The 21,373-nt window shown below is 40.3% G+C and overlaps 2 protein-coding genes across 2 annotated transcripts in view; one reads left to right on the forward strand and one right to left on the reverse strand.

Moving 5' to 3' along the window:
* Nucleotides 1-20,329, forward strand: LOC6034043 (arrestin domain-containing protein 4). Its single transcript, XM_001844371.2, has 5 exons — nt 1-393; nt 15,859-16,196; nt 16,258-16,440; nt 16,499-16,684; nt 19,938-20,329. Exons 1-5 carry the CDS (start codon nt 273-275, stop codon nt 20,133-20,135), a joined length of 1,026 nt encoding a protein of 341 aa, XP_001844423.1. The 5' UTR covers nt 1-272; the 3' UTR covers nt 20,136-20,329.
* Nucleotides 20,271-21,373, reverse strand: part of LOC6034045 (X-ray repair cross-complementing protein 6) — a 15,037-nt gene continuing 13,934 nt past the window's right edge. The window contains 2 exon segments of the mRNA XM_038261196.1: nt 20,271-20,442; nt 20,498-20,623. Coding sequence (XP_038117124.1) covers nt 20,323-20,442; nt 20,498-20,623 — 246 coding nt within the window. The 3' untranslated portion in view covers nt 20,271-20,322.

Raw genomic sequence — 21,373 nt, forward strand, 5'->3', positions numbered from 1 at the left:
TATACAATTGCAACTAGCGTAAGCGATCATGATCGACTGACTAATTTAGGTGTAGTACTGAAAAAATATCTGCACCAACAAGATGCTACAAATTACGTCTAAATAAAATACTAATCTATTGTGAAAATGTGTTGATGGTGCTCTTGGAAACAGTATTGTAGTGATAATGAAGTGAATTTTGTGATCTGTTTATAGTTATTAGAAAAAAGTGCAACTCTTACATTGACGACAGTAATTGCACTAAGAAAAGTCAATTCTACAGCCGCTGAATCATGCCCAGAAAACTTCTGAAATTCCTCATTTTATTCGACAACACGTCACTGTTGTATTTTCCGGGTCAATTTTTATCCGGAAGGGTTTTACTGGAACTACAGGAAAACACGCCAGTACTAGGTAAGTCCAACAACAATGCCATAATTAATTCTAAGATGGCTCGTGCTGTGATGGATTGTGTCGTGACATGGCATTGAGCCATCGCCAGAATGGTTGACTGAACATTGTTTGGAGTCTGATAGATATGCAAATTTAACAGGAAATTTAATGTTTGGATTTTATGGAATTCAATTTGAAAATTTTCGAATTATTTTCGGCAAAGATTTAGCAAAAACACATAATTTGCATTATTATGAGAACAAGCTGCGATTTGGAATATCTCAATCAGCTTACGCAGATACGCACGCATACGCTTGCAGTCACATGCTTGCTTCTTACATATTACGCAACGCAAACACGTATAACAACACACCAGACTAAACCAACCAACCATAAAACGAGCTGAAGATGCTCATATACGGGAAGACCTTGTACGGTGGGTTTGGCCCCAGAAGGAAAACGACGTCACCCTTTTTGTATGAAGACTTAATGTCTCGGTGTTAAGGTGGTTTGTGTGTTATAAGCTACTGAAGTGAACATATTTTTAGAATATAAGATCACGATTTTAGTGCTTCTTGCACTGCCCATTGTTTTTTTTTAATGACATATTTTTAATATTTTGTTATGCTTATTGGATTATATTCAAAACATTAAGACTTAACGAAAACATAGCAAATGTCTCGATTATTTTTGCCTGCTCCGGTGGAATCGCTGGTGGCGGTTGGACTCGCAATCCGAAGGTCCTCAGTTCGAACCCTGGGGTGGAAGATTCCTTGGAGTAGAAAGTGGTTTGGGTGCTCTCCCCATTCAAGCCCGTGGACTCTTAGGTTCGAGCAGAAATTTGCAATAGTGACCACAGAAGACGCTAACGTGGATGGTTTGATTTTTTTTTTAATTATTTTTGTTGGCTATACATACTATCTTTTTTTCGAACATATTTATTTTGGGACTCATGAATGTCCAATAAATGTCACTTAAAAATCGGCATAAATCGACGCCAACATTTCAAAAAGCACCATGTACAAACCATGCGTTTTGAGAAAAACGCATTTGAATGTTGAGCATCCATTTTCAATTCCCATTTTAATATAAAAGCAAAATAAGATCTTTTAATGATAACAAACGATGAAAAACGTTGCTTTCATTGATACTTGATCATCCAAATTCAATGAAACATTATTTCCGTAATTTTATTTGAGAAAACAAACATAACTTCTTTTGAAATCACCAACGTCGATATCACCCTGCTGTCATTGAGGGGGACGCTTTGTTATGATTCTTTTTTCTTCGCCGAATGTACATGGCGCTTTGTTCATGTTGCTTTTTTTTCGTCACGAGGTTCATATAGTCTTTTGTTTGACAGGTTGACAGGGCTACATAAACAGGGACTGCTGATGGCAGAGATTTTGTTTATGTTACTTTATTTAAAATCATGATCAAACAGACTTTACTGAAGTAACTTTTGCTCATTTTTGGTGGAGAGGTAGGTTATTAGGAGTACTTTCAGAATATGCAATAACCCAGAAAGTGTCAAAATGTACATGATGCCTTTTGAAATGTTACCGTCGAAATATGGTTTTGTTCAAACTGGAATATGGGTCATTCCTTCCCAAGTGACCACGCGTCCAACATCGACCTTCACCAAATTTGCTCATATTTGGCATGGGGGTTGTTTTTGCCCCAAAAACAAAGAATCCCAAGTTTGGTGACATTTGGTCCACCCCTGCCCGTGGCACCCTCTTTTCTGAGATTTTTGAAAAACCTCATTTTAAAATGCATTTTGCTAAGAGAAAAGTTTACAAAAAGGGAACTTTTGGGTATGCATATTTGAAGATTTTTTGATGTAGAATCGAATGGCGTACTCAAAATTTACGTACAGTGTTGCCAGATATGAAAATTTTGCGCTTTAAGTTTTAAAATGCATTTTTAACCCTTTGGACGAGCACTTACGGGAAAACTGACAATTGCATTCGATTGCTGAGAGTTTTTTACATTAAATTCAATCAAAACCTCAGGGTAAAATGAATATTTCTTGAGATATCACATTTTTAAGTTGGAAAGCTCTGTATTGCACAGCAAATGTTTTACTTAACCATCAATTTTCAACAGTACATTGCGTGAGAGCATAGTAGGCCTTGAAATTTTAATATATTCTTTTTTTTAATTTCTTAACGGAAGCAAGTGAATATCCCAAAATGGAATTTATGTATGTATGTATGTATTGTATGTATGTCTGTATTTGTGTATGTATGTATTGTTTGTATGCATTTGAACCTTCGTCTTGGCAGGACTTGGCGTGGATCACGGATATAAGAAAATGACAAAATGTTTAATTTCAAGCGCATCAACCGGAATTTTCTAGTTTTATGGCCCCAGAAGCTAGCCTGATAATATGAGCCCATTTGGTTAGGGTTGGTGGGTCCAGTTTTGACCTGAAGTTAGAATGGAACTTTAATTAATTTACTATGGGGAATTTTCACTTTTAACATCTTCTTCGACAAAGTTTCCCAAAACGCGGGGGTGCCACGGGCGCGGGGGTGGACCAAATGTCACCAAACTTGGGATTCTTTGTTTTTGGGGCAAAAACAACCCCCATGCCAAATATGAGCAGATTTGGCGAAGGTCGATGTTGGACGCGTGGTCACTTGGGAAGGAATGACCCATATATCTTTTGACAATCAAAACGGATTAACCTAGTATAAAAAGGGTTTAAAAGGTAAAAACATTCTCTACAAATCTGTTGTAACTAATATGTTTTGAAGATCGATCCACCTTTAAGGCTAGATCAATTAAAAATAAGCATGAGCATAAGTATGAGCTTGGTTGACTGCCAATGAGCTGCTACTCCGTTATTGACAGATCAGCTGAAGTTAAGCAATGAATCAAACATAATCAGTGGGAGCCAACCATCCGTTCACTGTTCAATTTCTGAAGATCCCAACTTTATTAGTCAATACCGGCGCCTTCTCAAGAAGCCTGTAGTTCAACAAAAATGGGGAATGTTAGAGTCCGATAGTTGAAGGTGCAGACTCATCGACCATACAGCTTTTCGCTATATACCTGTTAACACCGCATGAGACCGTTGAATCCACATCATCTCCTTCAAGCCTCACGGAAGCCTCCGAGCTACGAAGCTACGGGAAGGTCTTTTTCAACACAAAAACACTCGCGTACCACGCAACGTTCTTGCTGAATCAAAATAATTTTGTAAAGCGACAAACCCGGCGAACTCAACACCATCAACGTGTTAACACACAAAACACTCACACACAGTTATTTTAATACCAGCAAAATGTCAGCGTGTTTTTCGATAAACGATTCAATAGAAATTACTTTTCACCGTGAAAATTTTACACATTGTTCGAAAAATTAAAGCACAATTTACCCGACGCTTTACGCAAAATCAAATTATTCGCTCTACAGCATTGCCTTGGCGTTCTCGATTGCGAGATTCCTACTCAGAACTAGGTGTCCGAAGGCTTGATTGTTGAGACAATTGCAAACCTCTTTTTACACCTAAGCTTCCATCCACCCCGGGATTCGAACTGACGCCCTTTGGATTGTTAGTCCAACCGCCTACCAGCGACTCCATCGAGGCAGGACGAATAATCCTACAAGGCAAGCGTACGGTCCACTGTACTGCCCCATCGTCCACAAGCGACTCTAAGGCCAGATCAATTAAAATCCGTACCAAAAACTAAAAACCTACAAATAAAAAAGATTTGATAAGTATACATTTTGATTTAGGCCGGTAGACAGGGTTGCGAATGAGCGAGCGCTCACGGAAAGCGTACTCGCTTCAGCTGGAGCGTGAGTTTTTATCAGGTAGCTCGTGCTCGCTCACGCTCGTAAGCTCCAGGCTCTCTATGGTAAGCTGTTTTTTTTTAAATTAAATATGTCTTTATTGAACTTTCTTATAATAATTACATTTCATTTACATTCTAAGTGGTATGGCTAAATGCTCTTCATCTTTTTTGTATTTTTCGTTTTGTTATTAACTGTTCACATCCATTTATTTACTTCAAATTGTTTTACATTTTTGCATTGAATCTGGGTACATTTGGGTAAAAAAGAAAAAAATATCTTTAACAACTAAACCTAACTTAAAACTAAAAAAAATCATTGAAATATTCAAAATCATTAGAACGAGTAAACTACGAACTGTATTTTAAGATAAATCCTCCAAGCGTTCTTACTTGTTCCGCACGAGTTTTGCAACCACGCAGAGTTGTTGTCATCTCGAGGAAAATATTCAGAAGTTCTTGTGGTGAAAACAGGTCACTACTGCCTTCATCCGTTGGTGCTGGTTGGTTTTCCCTCGGTTGCTGAATAAAGCCTGGAGGTGTTGTATTCTCTGCAACTTTTTGCCGCTGATTCAACGGCAATGGCTGCGGATTTGGAACCACTCGAACAGATCCCGCTCCAGGTGACGCCAAAGCAGGAAAATCCACGTCCGTGAAAGTTGATGGTGTTTTGCGACGATTTGGTTGGTGCCTTGTCGTCGCTTGCTGCCGAATTTTTACAAACTCAGCCCGTTTTGGGCAGCTCCGATTCTTGGTCGAATGGTCGCCGCCGCAATTGAAGCATTTGGCTTCGATGTTCTCGTTGATTGTTTCGCAAGCTTGAGTTTTGTGCTCACCTCCGCAGGTTGCACAACGACTCTTGATGAAACAGTTCCTTCCCCCATGTCCAAACTGCAAGCAGTTCGAACATTGTGTCACGTCACGGTGCACTGGACGATAACGTTCCCAAGTCACGATGATGTTGAAAATTGCCCGAACTGCCTTCAGCTCAGACGGCGTTGTCGATCCTTTCTCGAGATGAACCAGGTACAGATGATCACTATACTTGATGTCCTTGTTGTGTCTCGTCATCTTGAAGACTTCGATCACGTTCAACTTCAGAGTTTTGAGCTCTTCTTTCAGCACACTCACATCCATGTCATACAGGCCTCGGAGGACCTGTTTCATGGTGCGTTTACCTGGATCGTCATGGCTGTAGTATTCAATCTTTGTGTTGTTCAGGAAATCCCGAACGTAGTTGTAATCCTTTCTGGTAGGTAGCAGAATTTTGAGTCCATCAGCACACAAGCGAATGGAAGCTCGTAAAGCACCAGATTTGATAAACCCGGTCAGCCACTTTCGCACCGAATCCGATGACGATGTTTTCACAAAAATGGGTGGCAACTTTTCCCGTCGTTCAAATTCTTCCTTCTCGCTCACGTCCACAGGGAGGGTAGCGAACTGGTTTCCAGACGAATTTTGAGCGTCCTTGCTCAAACTGCCTGGCTTTGCAGGTAGCGCTTCGGCATTCTTTAGCTTCTTCAAATCTGCCGATCCTGCTAGTGAGGACCGCCTCTTTTTCTTGCCGTGAGGCATTTTTTGCACTTTTTAGCACTTTTTTTTTGTGTGTGAGGGACGCACGTCTGACTCGCTTCTCTGCTGATCGCAGACTCATCGTAAGCTGGCTCACGGAAAGCGTACTCGCTCCAGCTGGAGCGTGAGTTTTTATCAGGTAGCTCGTGCTCGCTCACGCTCGTAAGCTCCAGGCTCTCTATCGTAAGCTGGTGAAACAAAGTAGGTAGGGGAAATATGCCCATTTTAATCACTCTAAGCCGTTCGACCAATTCTCATCACTTTTGCCGTTTTCCGCTATTAAATCAACATTTTAAGATGTATCAACAATAGAAAGTTGCTTGCTCACTTTTATTTGAGCTATTTATTACTTTGGAACAGTCAAAAACATTTTATGACAGCTGTAATTCATGATCAAAGTGCTGATAGGCCGATAATAGAAATAGGCTGAGAAAGGGTATAGTTCCCCTAGTTTATTTTTCCAGTTGAAGCAGCTGCGCGTTTGAAATGAAGATTCTAGAACTATCTCAGCACAGGCAGCAAACACAAACAAGAAAGTGTTGAACAAACAAATTAATATAAGTATTGAATTGAATTTGGTCGGCTAACTGAAATATACGTTCTATTTTAAATTCAGAATTAGCCTAGGGACAGCGTGGTTGAATGATTACGCTGTTCGCTTTGTAAGCGGATAATTGTGGGTTCGATTCCCATCTAAAAAAGCCTTTGGGAGCGTTCTTTTATTACGTAACGCAGTAGGGGGAGGGGGTCGGAGGCCGTGTTACGCTCCATACAAAATTTTTAAAATTTGTATGGAAATTTTGTTACGAGGGGGGGAGGGGGTCTAAAAGTCCGATTTTTCGCGTTACGTAATAAAAGAACGCTCCCTTTAAAGTGTTACAATCATCGCTCAAATTCGAAACATTTCAGAATATGTCCAATACTCTAAAAATCATTTATATTTCAATCTGTAATTGAATATTTTCAGAGGCTTGGTAGAGGAAGTGGTAAATCAAATCCACTTGCTAGAAGAAGAAACTTAAAAAAAAAACCATTCACATTGACGACCCCCGGGTCTTTTGTGGTCTCTATTGCATGTTTCTGCTCGAACCTAGGAGTCCGAAGGCTTGAATGGGGAGAGCACCCAAACCTCTTTTTACTCCAAGGAACCTTCCACCCCAGTGTTTGAACTGACGACCTTTGGATTGCGAGTCCAACCGCCGCCAGCGATTCCACCGGAGTAGGCTTGGTTTGGTGTGTTGTTTGTACTAATGGCATGGAGACGACTCCTACACCTGGAATGACTTAACGGCCTAACAACCAAGGCCGGGACCGACATTTTACTTCCTCATCCGATGGAAGGTTGAAGCAGATGGGAATCGAACCCAGAATCATCCGCTTACAAAGCGGGCAGCGTAACCATTCGGCCACGCACTGCCACTTTATAAACTTTATATGATCTGATTCAAATGCACAGTAAAAAAAATCATGACAATATTGCATCTGGGAAGGAGTACATCTTTTATGTCAGAAAAAATGTGTAATTTAACCACTTTTCTTGTGTAAATTTCAGTCTTAATTGAGGTAAAATTACATCATAAAACAGATAATATTCAACCTTCCAAAATTACACCTTCCAAATTAACACATTTTTTACTATGTGGGTTATTATTTGAAACCCTAGCAATTTTGATGCATACATTTGTAATTTATTTATTTATTTTTATTTGTAAAAAGAGAACTGTTTCAACATTTCTAGAGTTTTTCTGTAAGTTTTCTTTGGGTTTCATGCCCTTTTTCAATATTTAGGTGTTATAACCTTCCCTCCGCACCTGTCTCTGCTTACCTTAATTTGTATCAAGGTAAGGCTAATTAATTCGAAAATATTTATACTTTCAACTCTGACTGTACACAGAAAAAAATATGGTAATATGCATCAGGAAATGGTGACAGATTTTGTGTAAAAAAAGAATATTTTTAACCTCAAAAAATTATAAATTTTCATCAGTTTTTGATGAATATCCATCAGATGCACATTTTTACACATTTTTTATTTAATATTATTCAAAAAAGTGGTAATATTCAACCTACCACATTTTCAACATTACAAAATTCAACTTTTTTTTCTGTGTAGGTGAAAATTTGAATGATTTGACCCAACCTATTATTCAAAAATATAGTTATTCCAATTAATAAATCAAAACAATTGTTCACAAAGTGATGTTTCTACTGTACCTTAAGCAAAAAAAATCCAACTTGAACTGCAACTTTCTCAAAAATGTAAAACGATTTAGTGATACTTCCAAAATGAGCGCTCCGTGAGCGAAAAATGAGCGCGAGCGCGAGCGTGGGGCAAACGCGAGCTGAAAAAATTGGAGCAAACGAGAGCTAGCTCACGCAGCGCTCCTCCTCACGAATGAGCAAAAAAATTGTGTTAACGAGCGCGTGAGGATCACAACACTGCCGGTAGAACACAATTTTCTACGTATAAATCTCGGTTTATAACAACACTCAAACGTTCGGGTAGTCATTAGACCCCTATTTTTTTCTTAAAAATCTTATAAATTTTGGTGAAATTCATCAAATTGGATGCTTCTGGTTGCAAAAGATCCAGATTTGTCTATATTTTAAACTGTCAGATGTGGGACAAATAAGGTCCATTTTTACCGGAAGATTTCCTCCGGTTTTCTAGAATAAAATACTGAATATTTTCAGTTTTTTCTGAAAGAGCACATGATTTCGAACCAACCTACTGCCCCTATTCGCATAAATGTCCCGTGGTCATTTTTATTACTATTGAAAAAAAAAATCAGCATTTGTTCTCGAAATTTGGAAGAAAGCTAGTAACGTCATGATTTGAATTCCCGGACGCTTCGAAACCCGGACACTTCAACTTGTTTTATCAATTATTTGGATAAAAGTTCGCATTATGAATGTCAAAACTTTGGTATTTGGTGAATTCTAACATCAGCTTTCAATTAAAGTTTGTTTGAACGCTGTAGTTAATGCCAAAACAATTAAATAAAATAAAATTATACGTTTACCAAAAATGCGAAACATTTCAACGGAAATATTTCATAGGCGTCCAAAGCACCGGGAAGGCAAAGCAGAAATTTATGTTTTTGATTTCTTTAAACTCTAGCAAGTTTTTATATAAACTATCGATTGTTTTGATGTTAACAGCTTATTTGAGACTTAAAGAATGCCATTCACTAACATTTGCGTCTAAATTTGTGCGATTCATAAGCAAAATCGAGTGTCCGGAATTCGAAGCAAAAGTGTCCGGATTTCAAATCACCTTTTAACAGTGTCCGGAATTCGAAGCACAACAAGTCATTTTAATTTTCAAGTTCTGATGAAAAATTGTTAGAAAAGACATATTTTGCATGCATTCTCTTAAAACTGACTATTTATTAGGATGTAACAAAACCACACTTTTTTGCGGGCATTTTAGGGGATGATCCCCTATGTGTACTGAGTCAGAATCCCAAATATGAGCCCGATTGGTTGCGACAGGACCTGGCGCTCCGGCTTTAAAGTTTAAATGGGATTTAACCCGTAAAATCGGTGCGTTTTGGTTTTTGCCATTTTTGAGTCCTTCAACGATTTTTGGATTTTTCAAAACCTCATGAGCTTATAGTTTGTGTTCCAGGATACAACTTTGCCGAAGACTGGCAAAGAGATTTGACCGCTCTGAAAATGGTACAGAATTTACAAATCTTTTCTTGTTTTTCTGATAACGTAAAATATGTTCTGGCAACACTGCTTTTGAGCGCGCTTTTGCAACTATGCAACGTGCTATGGGCGTCGCGATAGGTCGTGACGTCGGCATGATTTGTCCAAGCGTCGTGTTGTTGTTTTTGTTGTTGTGATTGTTGAGAACTAAAGTTCTTATGGAACTGCAATAGCTCTCGGCTCTCAGGGTTCTGTTGGATGCCCAGGCAGAACCGATTCTAAACCTTGCTCGAGTGCCAACTAACGCGGCTGTCTTGAAAGCGCTTTATCACGCACGGATGTTGTGTGCATTTTGAATATTCCGTATTCCGGAAGATATTTCGAGAGACACGCATTTTAGTGAGAGTTTCCAGTCGCTTTGTAATCAATCAAAAAGTTATGGCAATGTGGCAATAAAATCGGTGATAAACAAATTAATGTATTGCATTGACAATATAAGTAAATAAAATTTTCATACAGCAGGGTTTTTTGGCTAGATATTTTGTGAATTCATTAGACACCAATTGCACTATGTTCGAGCATAGGTTCGCTAACATGTCCCCCAGCACCACAACTGGTCGAGACGAAAATGATCCACACGGGTTAATGACAGGACCAGGTGGGTTTAGAACTAAATCCTGCGAGTCACTGCCAAATAGAATACAGGAATCTACGACAGATTAAAAGAGCAGCACCGGTGATTGAATCCTTCGGCACCATCGAAAACATAAGCACAACTTCCAAATTTTCCAAATGTGTCAAACTTTGACCGTTGCACGCTGGTTGTTTTCTCGCTGCTATAGTTACGACGCCTGGTTCTGGATGCGCGCGTTCAAAGAAAGTGTTGCCAATACTAATCAAACAAATTAATGGCAAAAAGTTTTTTTATTTTCAAATCATTGTACAAGCAGTACTAATTATCAAATCTCTTCGCAGTCTTCAGCAAAGTTGTACCCTTGAACACAAACTATAAGCTCATGAGGTTTTTGAAAAATCCAAAAATCGCTGAAGGACTCAAAAATGGCAAAAACCAAAACGCACCGATTTTACGGGTTAAAACCCATTTAAACTTTAAAGCCGGAGCGCCAGGTCCTGTCGCATCCAATCGGGCTCATATTTGGGATTCTGACTCAGTACACCTAGGGGATCATCCCCTGAAATGCCCGCAAAAAAGTGTGGTTTTGTTACATCCTACTATTTATACTAAATCCTGATGATATTTCTACATTTCCAACTGATTACATGATTTTTTGCCAGCTATAACAAAAATAATATGGTACTAAGTGTCCGGATTTCGAATCATGACGTTACCACTTGTGTAGTCATTTGTGTGGAACAAACTTGCCTTGTTTTTTCTCAGCTTACAACTTTTGCACAAGGGACATTTATGCGAACATTGGCAGTGATTACACCATTAGGTTTGCGTGGTTGCCTCTCACCTCTCAATCCCACTCGAAAGTGAGAGGGACCATCAATGAGCGATTGAAAAACATTTCATGATTTTGACAACAGAAGGCTGCGGCAGATGGTTTAAGTGACTATGGAGGGCTACAGGGCATGGCTGCAACAACCCATTGGGATGTCCTGGGTCCTCCAATGACTCCCTGGAGTTAAGATCTGTGGGTCTACCGCCGTAACAAGCAAGAGGTCAGCGGTTTTTGACCGCAGGTCATACCCGCATACTCCAGTGAGTACCGTCATCTGGGGTGAATCGGAACTACAGTCTGAATAGGGACAGCAGTTTTTTTAGCATTTAATGGTTTTAAATTTGGAACTGGATGTACACATTTTGTTGGTCTGAGTCTGTTCTTTCCGAAACCAACCAGAAAAATCAAAATATTGTGCTCTAAGATGGTTAAAACTGCTGTCCCAATTCACCTCATGTGTCCCAATTCACCCCAGTTGACGGTATGGTAAATTACTTTTATATTTTTTTGTGATGTTCTGGGTCATCTAAGGACTTCCTGGAGTTAAGATCTGTGGGTCTACCACCGTAACATGTAAGAGGTCAGCGGTTTTGCCTTCCTCACCTTACTGAGGAAAGGCTATAAAATCACTCAAATGACAGTTTGCATAAGGAGGGATACACTCTTGTTTACAAAAGTTGTGTGCCCTAACGAAATGGAAAGCACGAAATGTCTGTGAGTGTGTATGTCTGTAAGTCCGTGCACTGAAAAAAATGCACTCGATTATCTCAGGACTGGCTAAACCGATTTGATCCGTTCTGGTCTCATTCGATCCGTCTCGGGGTCCCACAAGACCCTAGTTAATATTATGAAGTGTTGTAAAGTACTTCAAAAGTTATGCTAAAAAAATGATTTTAGCAAATGTCCGAAAGATTGTAAAAAGGGTGGTTTTTGTAAAATATCCCGTCATGTTATACATTTTTAGAAATGTATTTAAAAGACCTTTCCAATGAGCCTAAAACATCGGAGATCTGACAACCCTATCAAAAGTAATTAGCACTTAAGTAGAGGTGGGCAAAACCGCTCTTTTTTAGGAGCCGCTCATTTTCTTTCGCTCATTAAAAAGAGCCGCCAAAAAATGCGCCTTTTAATTACAAAAAAAATGATACCCTAACATCTATAGGTCATCGCTAAAATTTTAAAGTTATCGCAGTTTTAGTAAAAAAAAAAGGTTTTGTCTTTTTCCGGGTTTTGCGCGCGGCGCGTCAAAAAACACGGATTTTATTTTCAAAAAACCATATCTCGGAATCCTTTTAAAAAACTCCTCCCATTTTTTAGTATGTTATGTAAATATGTCCGGGGAATCCAATAAAAGTATTTCCAGATATAGGCTCTTTGGTCAGGACACCGTCGAAACGGCATTTTAAAGTTTCATACGCCCTTTTCATATGTTAGGCAAGATTTTTGAAACTTCTTATTATTTTTCTTTGAAAGGCCAACTTATCACCTTTCATTTGCGTATAAGACAATTTAAATCGGTCGGACTCCTTTTGAAGGCTCTCTAGACCCATTTTTTATCACTGAGGCCGCAAATATCACTGTATTATCACTGACTGTAACGTTTCACAATGATAAATTAGTTGTTTAACCACTTTTTTCCTTAAAAACCCGAAAAATGAAAATATACACCGTAACCTGACGGGCGATACCGTTGTTTTGGTTGGGTGGGTGGCGAATACGGTGGGGCGAAAATGTAGGCACGCCACGGTGGGTAAGAAGGGGATTATTATGCAACTTGCATGCACCTGCAATTCTTTCTGGAGGTTGTTGGGGGGACTATTCTGAGTTGAAGTTCAAAAACCTAATATAAAACCTAAAAACTCAAAAATACGTCTAAAAACTCGGTCTATCTCTGGACAAAGATGTACATTTTCATCTAGATATCAATTTTTAGTTCACAAAATATATCCCTGACATAGTACACCTAAATCGATCCATTACTTGAACCCAGCGTTTCAGATGGTATAAAATAATGTTATTTCTAAAAATATTTGCTTCGGTAAATAAATGCCATGTGCCTGAATTCAAACTAATGTTAGCATTGTTGTAGTCGAAATGAAGAACAATTTTGCAGATAAAAGTATGACATTTTATCCATTTACAGAAAAGTTATGTCTATTTTTGTGTGAAAATTTCTGCCAATTTTCAAAATTCTTCAATATTTAACTCATTCCTGTTATAAACAGCTACTATGATCATAATCACAAGGACAGATCCTTGTGGATGTTTTGAGCAAAATGAAATGGCGCGACGCTTATCTTTCCTGCTGAGACGTAGCTGTTTGTAACAGGAATGAGTTAAATATTGAAGAATTTTGAAAATTGGCAGAAATTTTCATACTAAAATAGACATAACTTTACTGTAAATGGATAAAATGTCATACATTTTTCTGCAAAACTGTTCTTCATTTCGTTTGCAACAATGCTACAACTTTAGTTTTTGAATTCAGACATGACAGTTTATTTACCAGAGCAATTTGAAAATATTTTTTAGAAATAACATTGTTTTACACCTCGTGATGACGCTGGGAATCAAGTAATGGATCGATTTAAGGTGTTCTATGCCAGGAATATATTTTGTGAACTGAAAATTGATATTTAGATGAAAATGTACATCTTTGTTTAGAAATAGACCAAGTTTTCAGACGTATTTTTGAGTTTTTAGGTGAAATATTAGGTTTTTTAACTTCAAGTCGAGATAAAATCAGTTTTCACCGACAGCATATTTTGAGAATTGACTTTTCTGACTCAGAATAGTCCCCCCAACAACCTCCAGAAACAATTTCCGAGGTGCATGCAAGTTGCATAATAATCCCCTTCTTACCCACCGTGCACGCTCTTCAAAAAGGCGTAATTTCTTTTTCTCAATTTTGAATAGCAAAAACACCTTAATTAATTTCAAATTGCTCTCTATGATGAAATTATTGCTATTTTCTATTACGTTTTGACAAAATTGATGGTTTTCATGCTTTTTTGAAGAAATAGGAATTGATCGAAATGGCAAAATTTCGAATGTTGATTTTCCTGAAACGGCAGGATTGTGGGTTTCGCCCTTTTGAAATGTTGTTACTGAACTCTCTGGACTTAAGATCTGTGGGTCTATCGCCGTAACAAGCAAGAGGTCAGCGGTTTTTGACCACAGATCATACCCGTATAGTTACCGTGAGTAGCGTAGACTACTCGGACATCCCAACATAATAGAAAAGTAATCTACCATACTCACTGAAGCTATGCGGGTATGATCCGTGGTCAGAGTTTACGTCTGACAGCCGGAGACAGCGGTTGTTTTTTCTGCTGTTTTCGTGGCGCGGCACAGTGCTTACGGATGGAGGTGGAAGAATCCTCCGACGGGGACGAGTTTCGTTCCGTAAATGGAACGGGGAAGCGGAGGAAGACCAGTGACGGAGCCGTTGTCGGGAATGGCCCAGAGGAGAATCTTCTCAACAACAGTTCAGCCCGCTGGCGGAGAACAACAACAACAACAATAACAATCGTATCCCAGCCGGGAAAGGAAGCGTCTCACCGGTTCCAGTGGTTCCAGTGCCCAAGAAACCTCCACCTCTGGTGGTAAAGAATACGAGCTACGCCAAGCTGAGGAGTGTAATGTCGCCGTGCACAACCAAGCCAAGTTACAAGCTAACTCCGTTTGGGATCAAATTGCTGTGTTCCTCCGAGGAGCGTTTTGAGATCGCGCGGGCCCACTTGATTGCGAACAAAGTGGAGTTCTACACCTACGAGAAACGAAGCGAGCGGCAACTCCGCGTCGTCGTCCGAGGACTTCCGTCGGCTTCACCTGAATTCGTCAAGAAGAACCTCAAGGAATCGCAAAACCTGGATACTGTGGAGGTGCACGCCATCAAGAGAAAGGGAGAGTTCGCCTCGTCTGAGGAAACCCCGTACATTGTTACGTTCCCCAAGGGGTACACCAGCCTCAAGCAGCTGAGTGAAATCAAGCGCTTGAAAAGATTTCACATCCGGAGGGAGGCCTACCGGAACAAGCGACCGAACGTGACCCAGTGTAGGAACTGCTTGCAGCTGGGTCATGGAACCAGGAACTGTCACCTCAAGGGGAGATGCAACAACTGTGGGGGTCCCCACAAGACGGACGAGTGCGAAGTGCAGGAAGCCCAGCCAAAGCGGTGTGCCAACTGCTCTGGTGCCCACGAAGCTACGGACCGCAGCTGCCCCAAGCGTGCGAATTTCATCCAGCGGCGACAGCAGGCGTTGAAACCAAAACCGCCAGCAAGGAAGGCGGAGAAGCAGAGTACAGCAGTTCCGGCGTTCACGCCGGCGGAGTTCCCGCCGCTGCCGGGCGCAGTTCCGGACGGAAAATTGAAGGATCGCCCTCGACTCGCAGGAAGCAGCCAAGGTGGCCCCCGAGACGGTGGAGCCACGGAGAAGGAAGCCGGGGAGGTACTCTACAGTTCGGCTGAGCTGTGGGGGATTTTCTCCGAGTACATCGGCAGGTTCAAGACATGCAAGACCCGCGCTTGGACCAAGTAACCCTCGTCAGTTACATGATCTCCAAGTATGGAATTTAAGTTTTTTTTTTTTTGTTGTAATATATTGTTTTACTGATCCTCGGTCCCAACCTGGTCACAGCACCTAAAAGGACCTAATAAAAATAAGTTAAGAAAAAAAAATGATCCGTGGTCAAAAACCGCTGACCTTTTGCTTGTTACGGTGGAAGATTTAAGGTCTCTCCTGCTTCGATGGAGTCGCTGTTCGGCAGTTGGACTCGCAATCCAAACGTTGTCAGTTCGTTTTCCTGGATGGAAGAAAACTGCTTCGAGTTTCGAATAGAAATCTTGCAATATAGAAACCGCAAAGACCTGTGGATTGTAGATGTAGAGCGAATGGTTCCGTTGTTTTTCCTACACGTCTTACCGATTAACGTGAATCATTGATTTCCCTTAAAAAAAAAGTCTATTTCGTTCCCTATTTCTTTTTAAGGATTGCACTTCCACGTGGTTGGCGAATGTGTGGTGCGGGTACGTTCCGGTAGACATGAGCGATCGTACGACAAGGAAAACTACATCGATTTTCGCATGCGGCTTCTGGGCGAACCGGACCATCAAGGAGCGACCGTTCTTTCACCTGGGATACACAGTTTTCCGTTTAAGCTGGGGCTTCCCGTCGATCTCCCTTCCACGTTTCTTGGCCGCTACGGATGGGTGCAATACTTTTGCAAAGCTGCCTTGCGCGAGCCGTCCGGGCTGATTCACAAAAATCACCAAGTGTTCATTGTTATGAATCCGATCGACCTGAACACCGAACAATCCTATTTGGCGGTAAAATTTCTCAACAATAATTTCGTTGATGATCTAACGTTAAATTTTAATTTGAAACCAGGATCCTTTCAAGTGCAACATTGAGCACAACCTCGGAGTTGCCTGCGTGGGTGGTGGCATCGTAAAATGCAAAATAATCCTGGACAGAGGCGGATATGTACCGGGGGAATCAATTTTGATTAATGCAACTGTAAACAACTCCAGCAATGTAACAATCAAAAGCACGAAGGCTGCATTAACAGAGGTAAGATCGTTTGCTAAGTGCATACACTATATAATATCTAACCTTTTCATTGTTTAAGACCATTCAATATTTCGCGCACGATAAGGTGGTACAAACGGAAAAACGTGAGCTGGCGGTAATTGCTCGTGGAAAAATTCGAGCTGGCTGTCGGGACGATTGGCAAAACGAATCTCTGTATGTTCCCCCGCTGCCTCCAACGAACCTACGCGGATGCCATCTCATCCGGATACAGTACGATGTTTGCGTGAGTTGTTGTTGCAATAATATTTTGAAGTGCATCTTTTGAGATACTATTAATCAAAGAAATTGATTTATAATCACGTGCCATCTAAGTTAGGTACTCTATTCAAAGCACAGTAGGGTAGAGTAGTCATCAATGAGACACGGGGACAATGATAAAATGGCTCTCACAAGTAGTAGTTTCAACCAATCAGGCTCATATTTTGGGGAAAAGTGTGTCTACAGGATACACGTTCGCCATAACTGACAAAAATTACTATTTCGCTCGTAGGCTGCCGTTAACACCAAAACTAACATTTCTTCGGATTTTGACAAAGAACTTTGTCCTAAGGGCATTGTCTACGGGTGTCAATCCAAAATTTCGCGAAGCGAAAGTGTAACGATTTGTGTAATTGTTTGAACGCTTATATCTTCCACCCAATTCAAGCAATCTGCATGCTTTATCCACCAAACGAAAGGGGAAGTCTTAAATTGCAAGTAGACTACCTCACAAAGTTGATTAAACTTTGTTAAAGTATTCAAACGTTAAGATGAAAATAAAAAATGAAAGCAGGAAAAATCCCGGCTGCTGATTGGCTGAGAGCACTTAGCAAATTTTGCCTTGTCTCCTGCTTTCGTGGAACTGTTACGCGAGAATGTTGCACCACTGTTGCCACATTTCATGTGAACTATTTCAGCTAGCACTTAGCCTCAGAAAATTTCAGTGCCTACAGTCATCCCTCATATTCGGAACAGTTTACAGATCGGCCAATGTTCGAAAAATCATAGAAAATCGATAATTGAACATAATAACTTGCTTCTTCCTGCATGTGAAAGCTTTTCTTGCGATCTTTTGATTGATGTTTTGACCGGCTGTACATTTTTACGTTTTATATCAAGTTTTCAAAGAAAAACATTTACCCTTGAAATCCACAAATTCGGAACACTTTTTTCTTGCGGATGTAAACAAACTTTGATTCTCTCCAGGAGTACATATTTTCTACAAAATAATGACTTCACACACTGGAACCAGTGAAACTCAAGCTTAGTAATGTTTTATGAATGGTCTGATAACTTTTTTGTGAAAATATCTGTTAAATTCAGGTGTTCCACAATTGTGGGAGGCACAATAACATCCCACAGTTATGGAACAGGCAATTTGGAGGCAGTGTTTTGCCGCTCAGAATAAAATAGTCTCAAAATGCTAACTACTTTTGCTAGTGAAATAGCAAGAGAATGTCCAAATAAAGGTCCTAAACAAGGTCCTAAAAATAAAAGGGTCACCAGGAAAGATGCATTTGGCATTCTATTGACAAATTAACACAAAAGTGTTCCGAATTTGTGGGTGTTCCGAATATGTGGGATGACTGTACCTTGGTTTCATCAAAGATGGATCCACGGTGGTAATTTTATTGCTCACACACACACGCACACATTGAAAGACACAGTTTGTGCACCAACTTGGGAGGAATTCTGTTCTAATGAAGAATTCTGGAAAACCAGAATGATTTGGGGCAATGGGGTTGGGACCACATTTATAGGATATTGGCCACACCCGGAGAGGCCAGTGCCCTGGGGAAGGTTCTACCGGGAGGACATTAATCGAACCATACGACTTGGGGCACTATGGGTATCAAAATTCATGGTTTTTGAAACTGGTAATGAAAATGGCCATTTTGACCGGAGTGGCTAGTGCCCTCGGGAAGGTTCTACCGGGGGGACATTAATAGAACCATACGACTTGGGGCAATATGGGCATCAAAATTCATGGTTGATGCTGGACATGAAAATTACCATTTTGATTGTTTTGATCACAACCTAGAGTGGCCGGTTCCCTCTGGGAGGTCCTTCCGGGGGGACATTTTCCGAACCATAGTTGTTTTGGCAATATTTTCGTGTTTTGGCAATTTATTTCCCCAGAGGTGCCAAAGATTGAAAACATTTATTTGGAATAAATTATTTAGGATTTAATAAATAGGCAATGATTTAAAAATATGAAATAATATAAAATAATTTTTTAGGAGTTTTGTACAAAGTTCTTTATCATATTGGTCATGTAAAACATAACCACCTGCACCTTTTTCTCCGTCGTTTCATAGCGAATGAATTGGGCTACAATGTCCTTTCTTTAGGTTTGACCAAAATTAAGATTTTTCTTCAATAAACATTCCAAAATCTATGTAATTCTTTCAAAACATGAATTTAAAGTGATTTTTGGCATATTTATTGAGTTTTAACTCTATTTTACCAAAAATATAAATTTGTATGGTATAAATATATGGATTTTACAAAATTAAAATACTTTTTAGTATAACTTTTGTTAATTAAACTTTCAAGTTGGTGAAATTGCTTTAAAATAACTAAGGCAAGTTACCTGCAACGGAACAATACAAAAACATGACGTTTCACAAGAAAATTATTGATTTTCGTAGAGTGTCTCATCACAGAGTAACCCAGAGTGACCAGTCCGAAGAAAAGTCATTTTATTTTTTGGCTCCATAAGGTTTGCTGGTAGCAGGCGTTCGATGTACCACAAAGTTGAACCAAAAATCAAGAGGCAGTGGTAACTCTGTGTTACTCTGTGGTCTCATTGTTACTGCCAAGTGCGTCTACAATGAGACAGTTGAATAACTCGGGCTGTAGACGTTATATCGATGTCATATTTTGGTCAGTGTTAGAACACATTAAAAGAAAGTAAATGCAACAAAAAGCTCATAAAACATGCTGATGAAAAAAAAAATAAAACAATCGTTGAATGTTAAAAACCAAAAGTATCTCATTGATGACTACCCTACCCTACTGAGTAATTCTCTACGCTTTGGCAAATTGACTTTTCCTTATAGTTTTTGTCTACGTGCGCATGTATTGCGTATATGTACATGAAAATAAAGTGAGGTTAAATTTTGTCCGGCCAGCAAAATCAAATGGTGCGCTAGTGTGCGTACGCGAAACGTCATAAAGCTCTATTAGAGCTATCGAGAAATTAAAAGTGAGAGTGTGTGCGTGCAACATGGGGTTAAACTTTTTAAAGTTCCATGGTAATCTTCACAGCCCCTTGACAGTTAGTTTAACTCCATGTTGCACACACTCTCACTTTTAATTTCTCGATAGAGTTATCTAAGCCCGCGCTCACGCACACTAGCACGCCATTTGGTTTGCTGGCTGGTAAAAAATTTAACCTCAATCTTTTTCGTGTACGTACATGCAATACATGCGCGCGTAGATAACTCTATGTGTTAGATATTTTTTAAACTTAACAAACAAAATATTTCTTACAGTTTTTGATCGAACCGAAATCATTGGAGAAACAGGTTAAGCTGCAATTGCCCATCACACTAGGCACATATCCGTTTAAAACTAACGACGACGAGGACACAAACGAATGGGCCGAAACCGTGTACAGGCCGGACACGCACTATCCGTCAACATTGCCAATTTTCAGACCATGGCTGCACGACAAAACGGATTCTAAATAGAAGCAACGTTCCGAGTGATACACCTTATTTCTAGCTAAGACAATTTTGCATTTTTATAGTTTAGGCGGCGGCATCTGCATGGACGTGCCATATCCAATTGAAATCCAGTATAATATTTGTGAGACATCGTATATGTATGTTATGTAACGAGAAACGATAGTTTATTAAACGAATAAATGATACTATTTTACAAATCGTGAAGTTGCTTCACTTGATCAATAAGAGCAGCCTTATTCATCTTTGCGGTGCCATCAACGCCCTGCTGCTGAAGATAAGCACGAAGCGTGCCCACAAGTAATCCGGTTGTCTGAAATATTTAAAACTGTAAAGTATAATCCCCTAGGATGTTGAACAAACCATACCTTTCCGTTCCTAACCGATTCTACGATTGCCGTTGGGTTCACTTCGGCCGTTACTTTGGGAACTTTTGCACTTGGACCCTCCCCGGTGGGTGCCTTTGTCCGTTTCTTTGGGCCATCGATTCCGTCCTGTAATAAATTAAAAAGCAAGGCACACATCTTTTAAGAAACGTCGGTTTGACCACACCAGACTGCATTTTCACGGGTTGGTTGTTTGAACAAAATTATCTGGTATGGGGGCGTTCTTTTCTTACGTAACGCAAAAAAATGAATTTGAGACCCCCTCCCCCCTCGTAACAAAATTTCCATACAAATTTTGAAAATGTTGTATGGAGCAAGCTTCCCATGCGCCAGTGCCAACGCACACCGCGGGTTTGGTTTTCTAGCTTCGGTACGTGCCTGAACCCATTTATGTATTGGTATCTTGGTACATCGTACCAGCGCACCACGACACTCTCGGCTCGCCCCATCGGTTTTGTGTCTGGCACTCACCCATGGCATGAACCCAGCGTGCCGTGGTATTGAACCCGTTTTGTACCGCCAGCGCGTACCACGGCACGTACCTCGGCTCGTAACGAGTGAAGCACCTTGGCTCATATACCGGGTTCATGCCATGGGTGAGTGCCAGACACAAAACCGACGCGGCGAACCGAGAGTGTCGTGGTGCGCTGGTACGATGAACCAAAATACCCTCGGTTCGTGTGAGTCGGGTACGGGTGTAAACCGAACAAAGCAGGCGCAAAGCAAACCCGAGGTGCAAGTGTACCGCGTGTACCGCACGGTGCAGGGAAGCTTGGATGGAGCGTAACACGGCCTCCAACAATACATTCGCAATTCGCAATTTTCAGTGTAAGAACGGGCCTTGACCGATTTTATGCA

The sequence above is a fragment of the Culex quinquefasciatus genome, chromosome 3, assembly GCF_015732765.1.
Source record: "Culex quinquefasciatus strain JHB chromosome 3, VPISU_Cqui_1.0_pri_paternal, whole genome shotgun sequence".
In the NCBI taxonomy this organism is placed as follows: Eukaryota; Metazoa; Arthropoda; class Insecta; order Diptera; family Culicidae; genus Culex; species Culex quinquefasciatus.

Excerpts from the sequence above, each read along its gene's own strand:
- LOC6034043 (XM_001844371.2), top strand. The coding sequence starts at position 273 with ATGCCCAGAAAACTTCTGAAATTCCTCATTTTATTCGACAACACGTCA. Across the intron at positions 16,197-16,257 it reads CCGAACAATCCTATTTGGCG|GATCCTTTCAAGTGCAACAT; the intron begins GTAAAATTTCTC and ends ATTTGAAACCAG. Across the intron at positions 16,685-19,937 it reads GGATACAGTACGATGTTTGC|TTTTTGATCGAACCGAAATC; the intron begins GTGAGTTGTTGT and ends TATTTCTTACAG.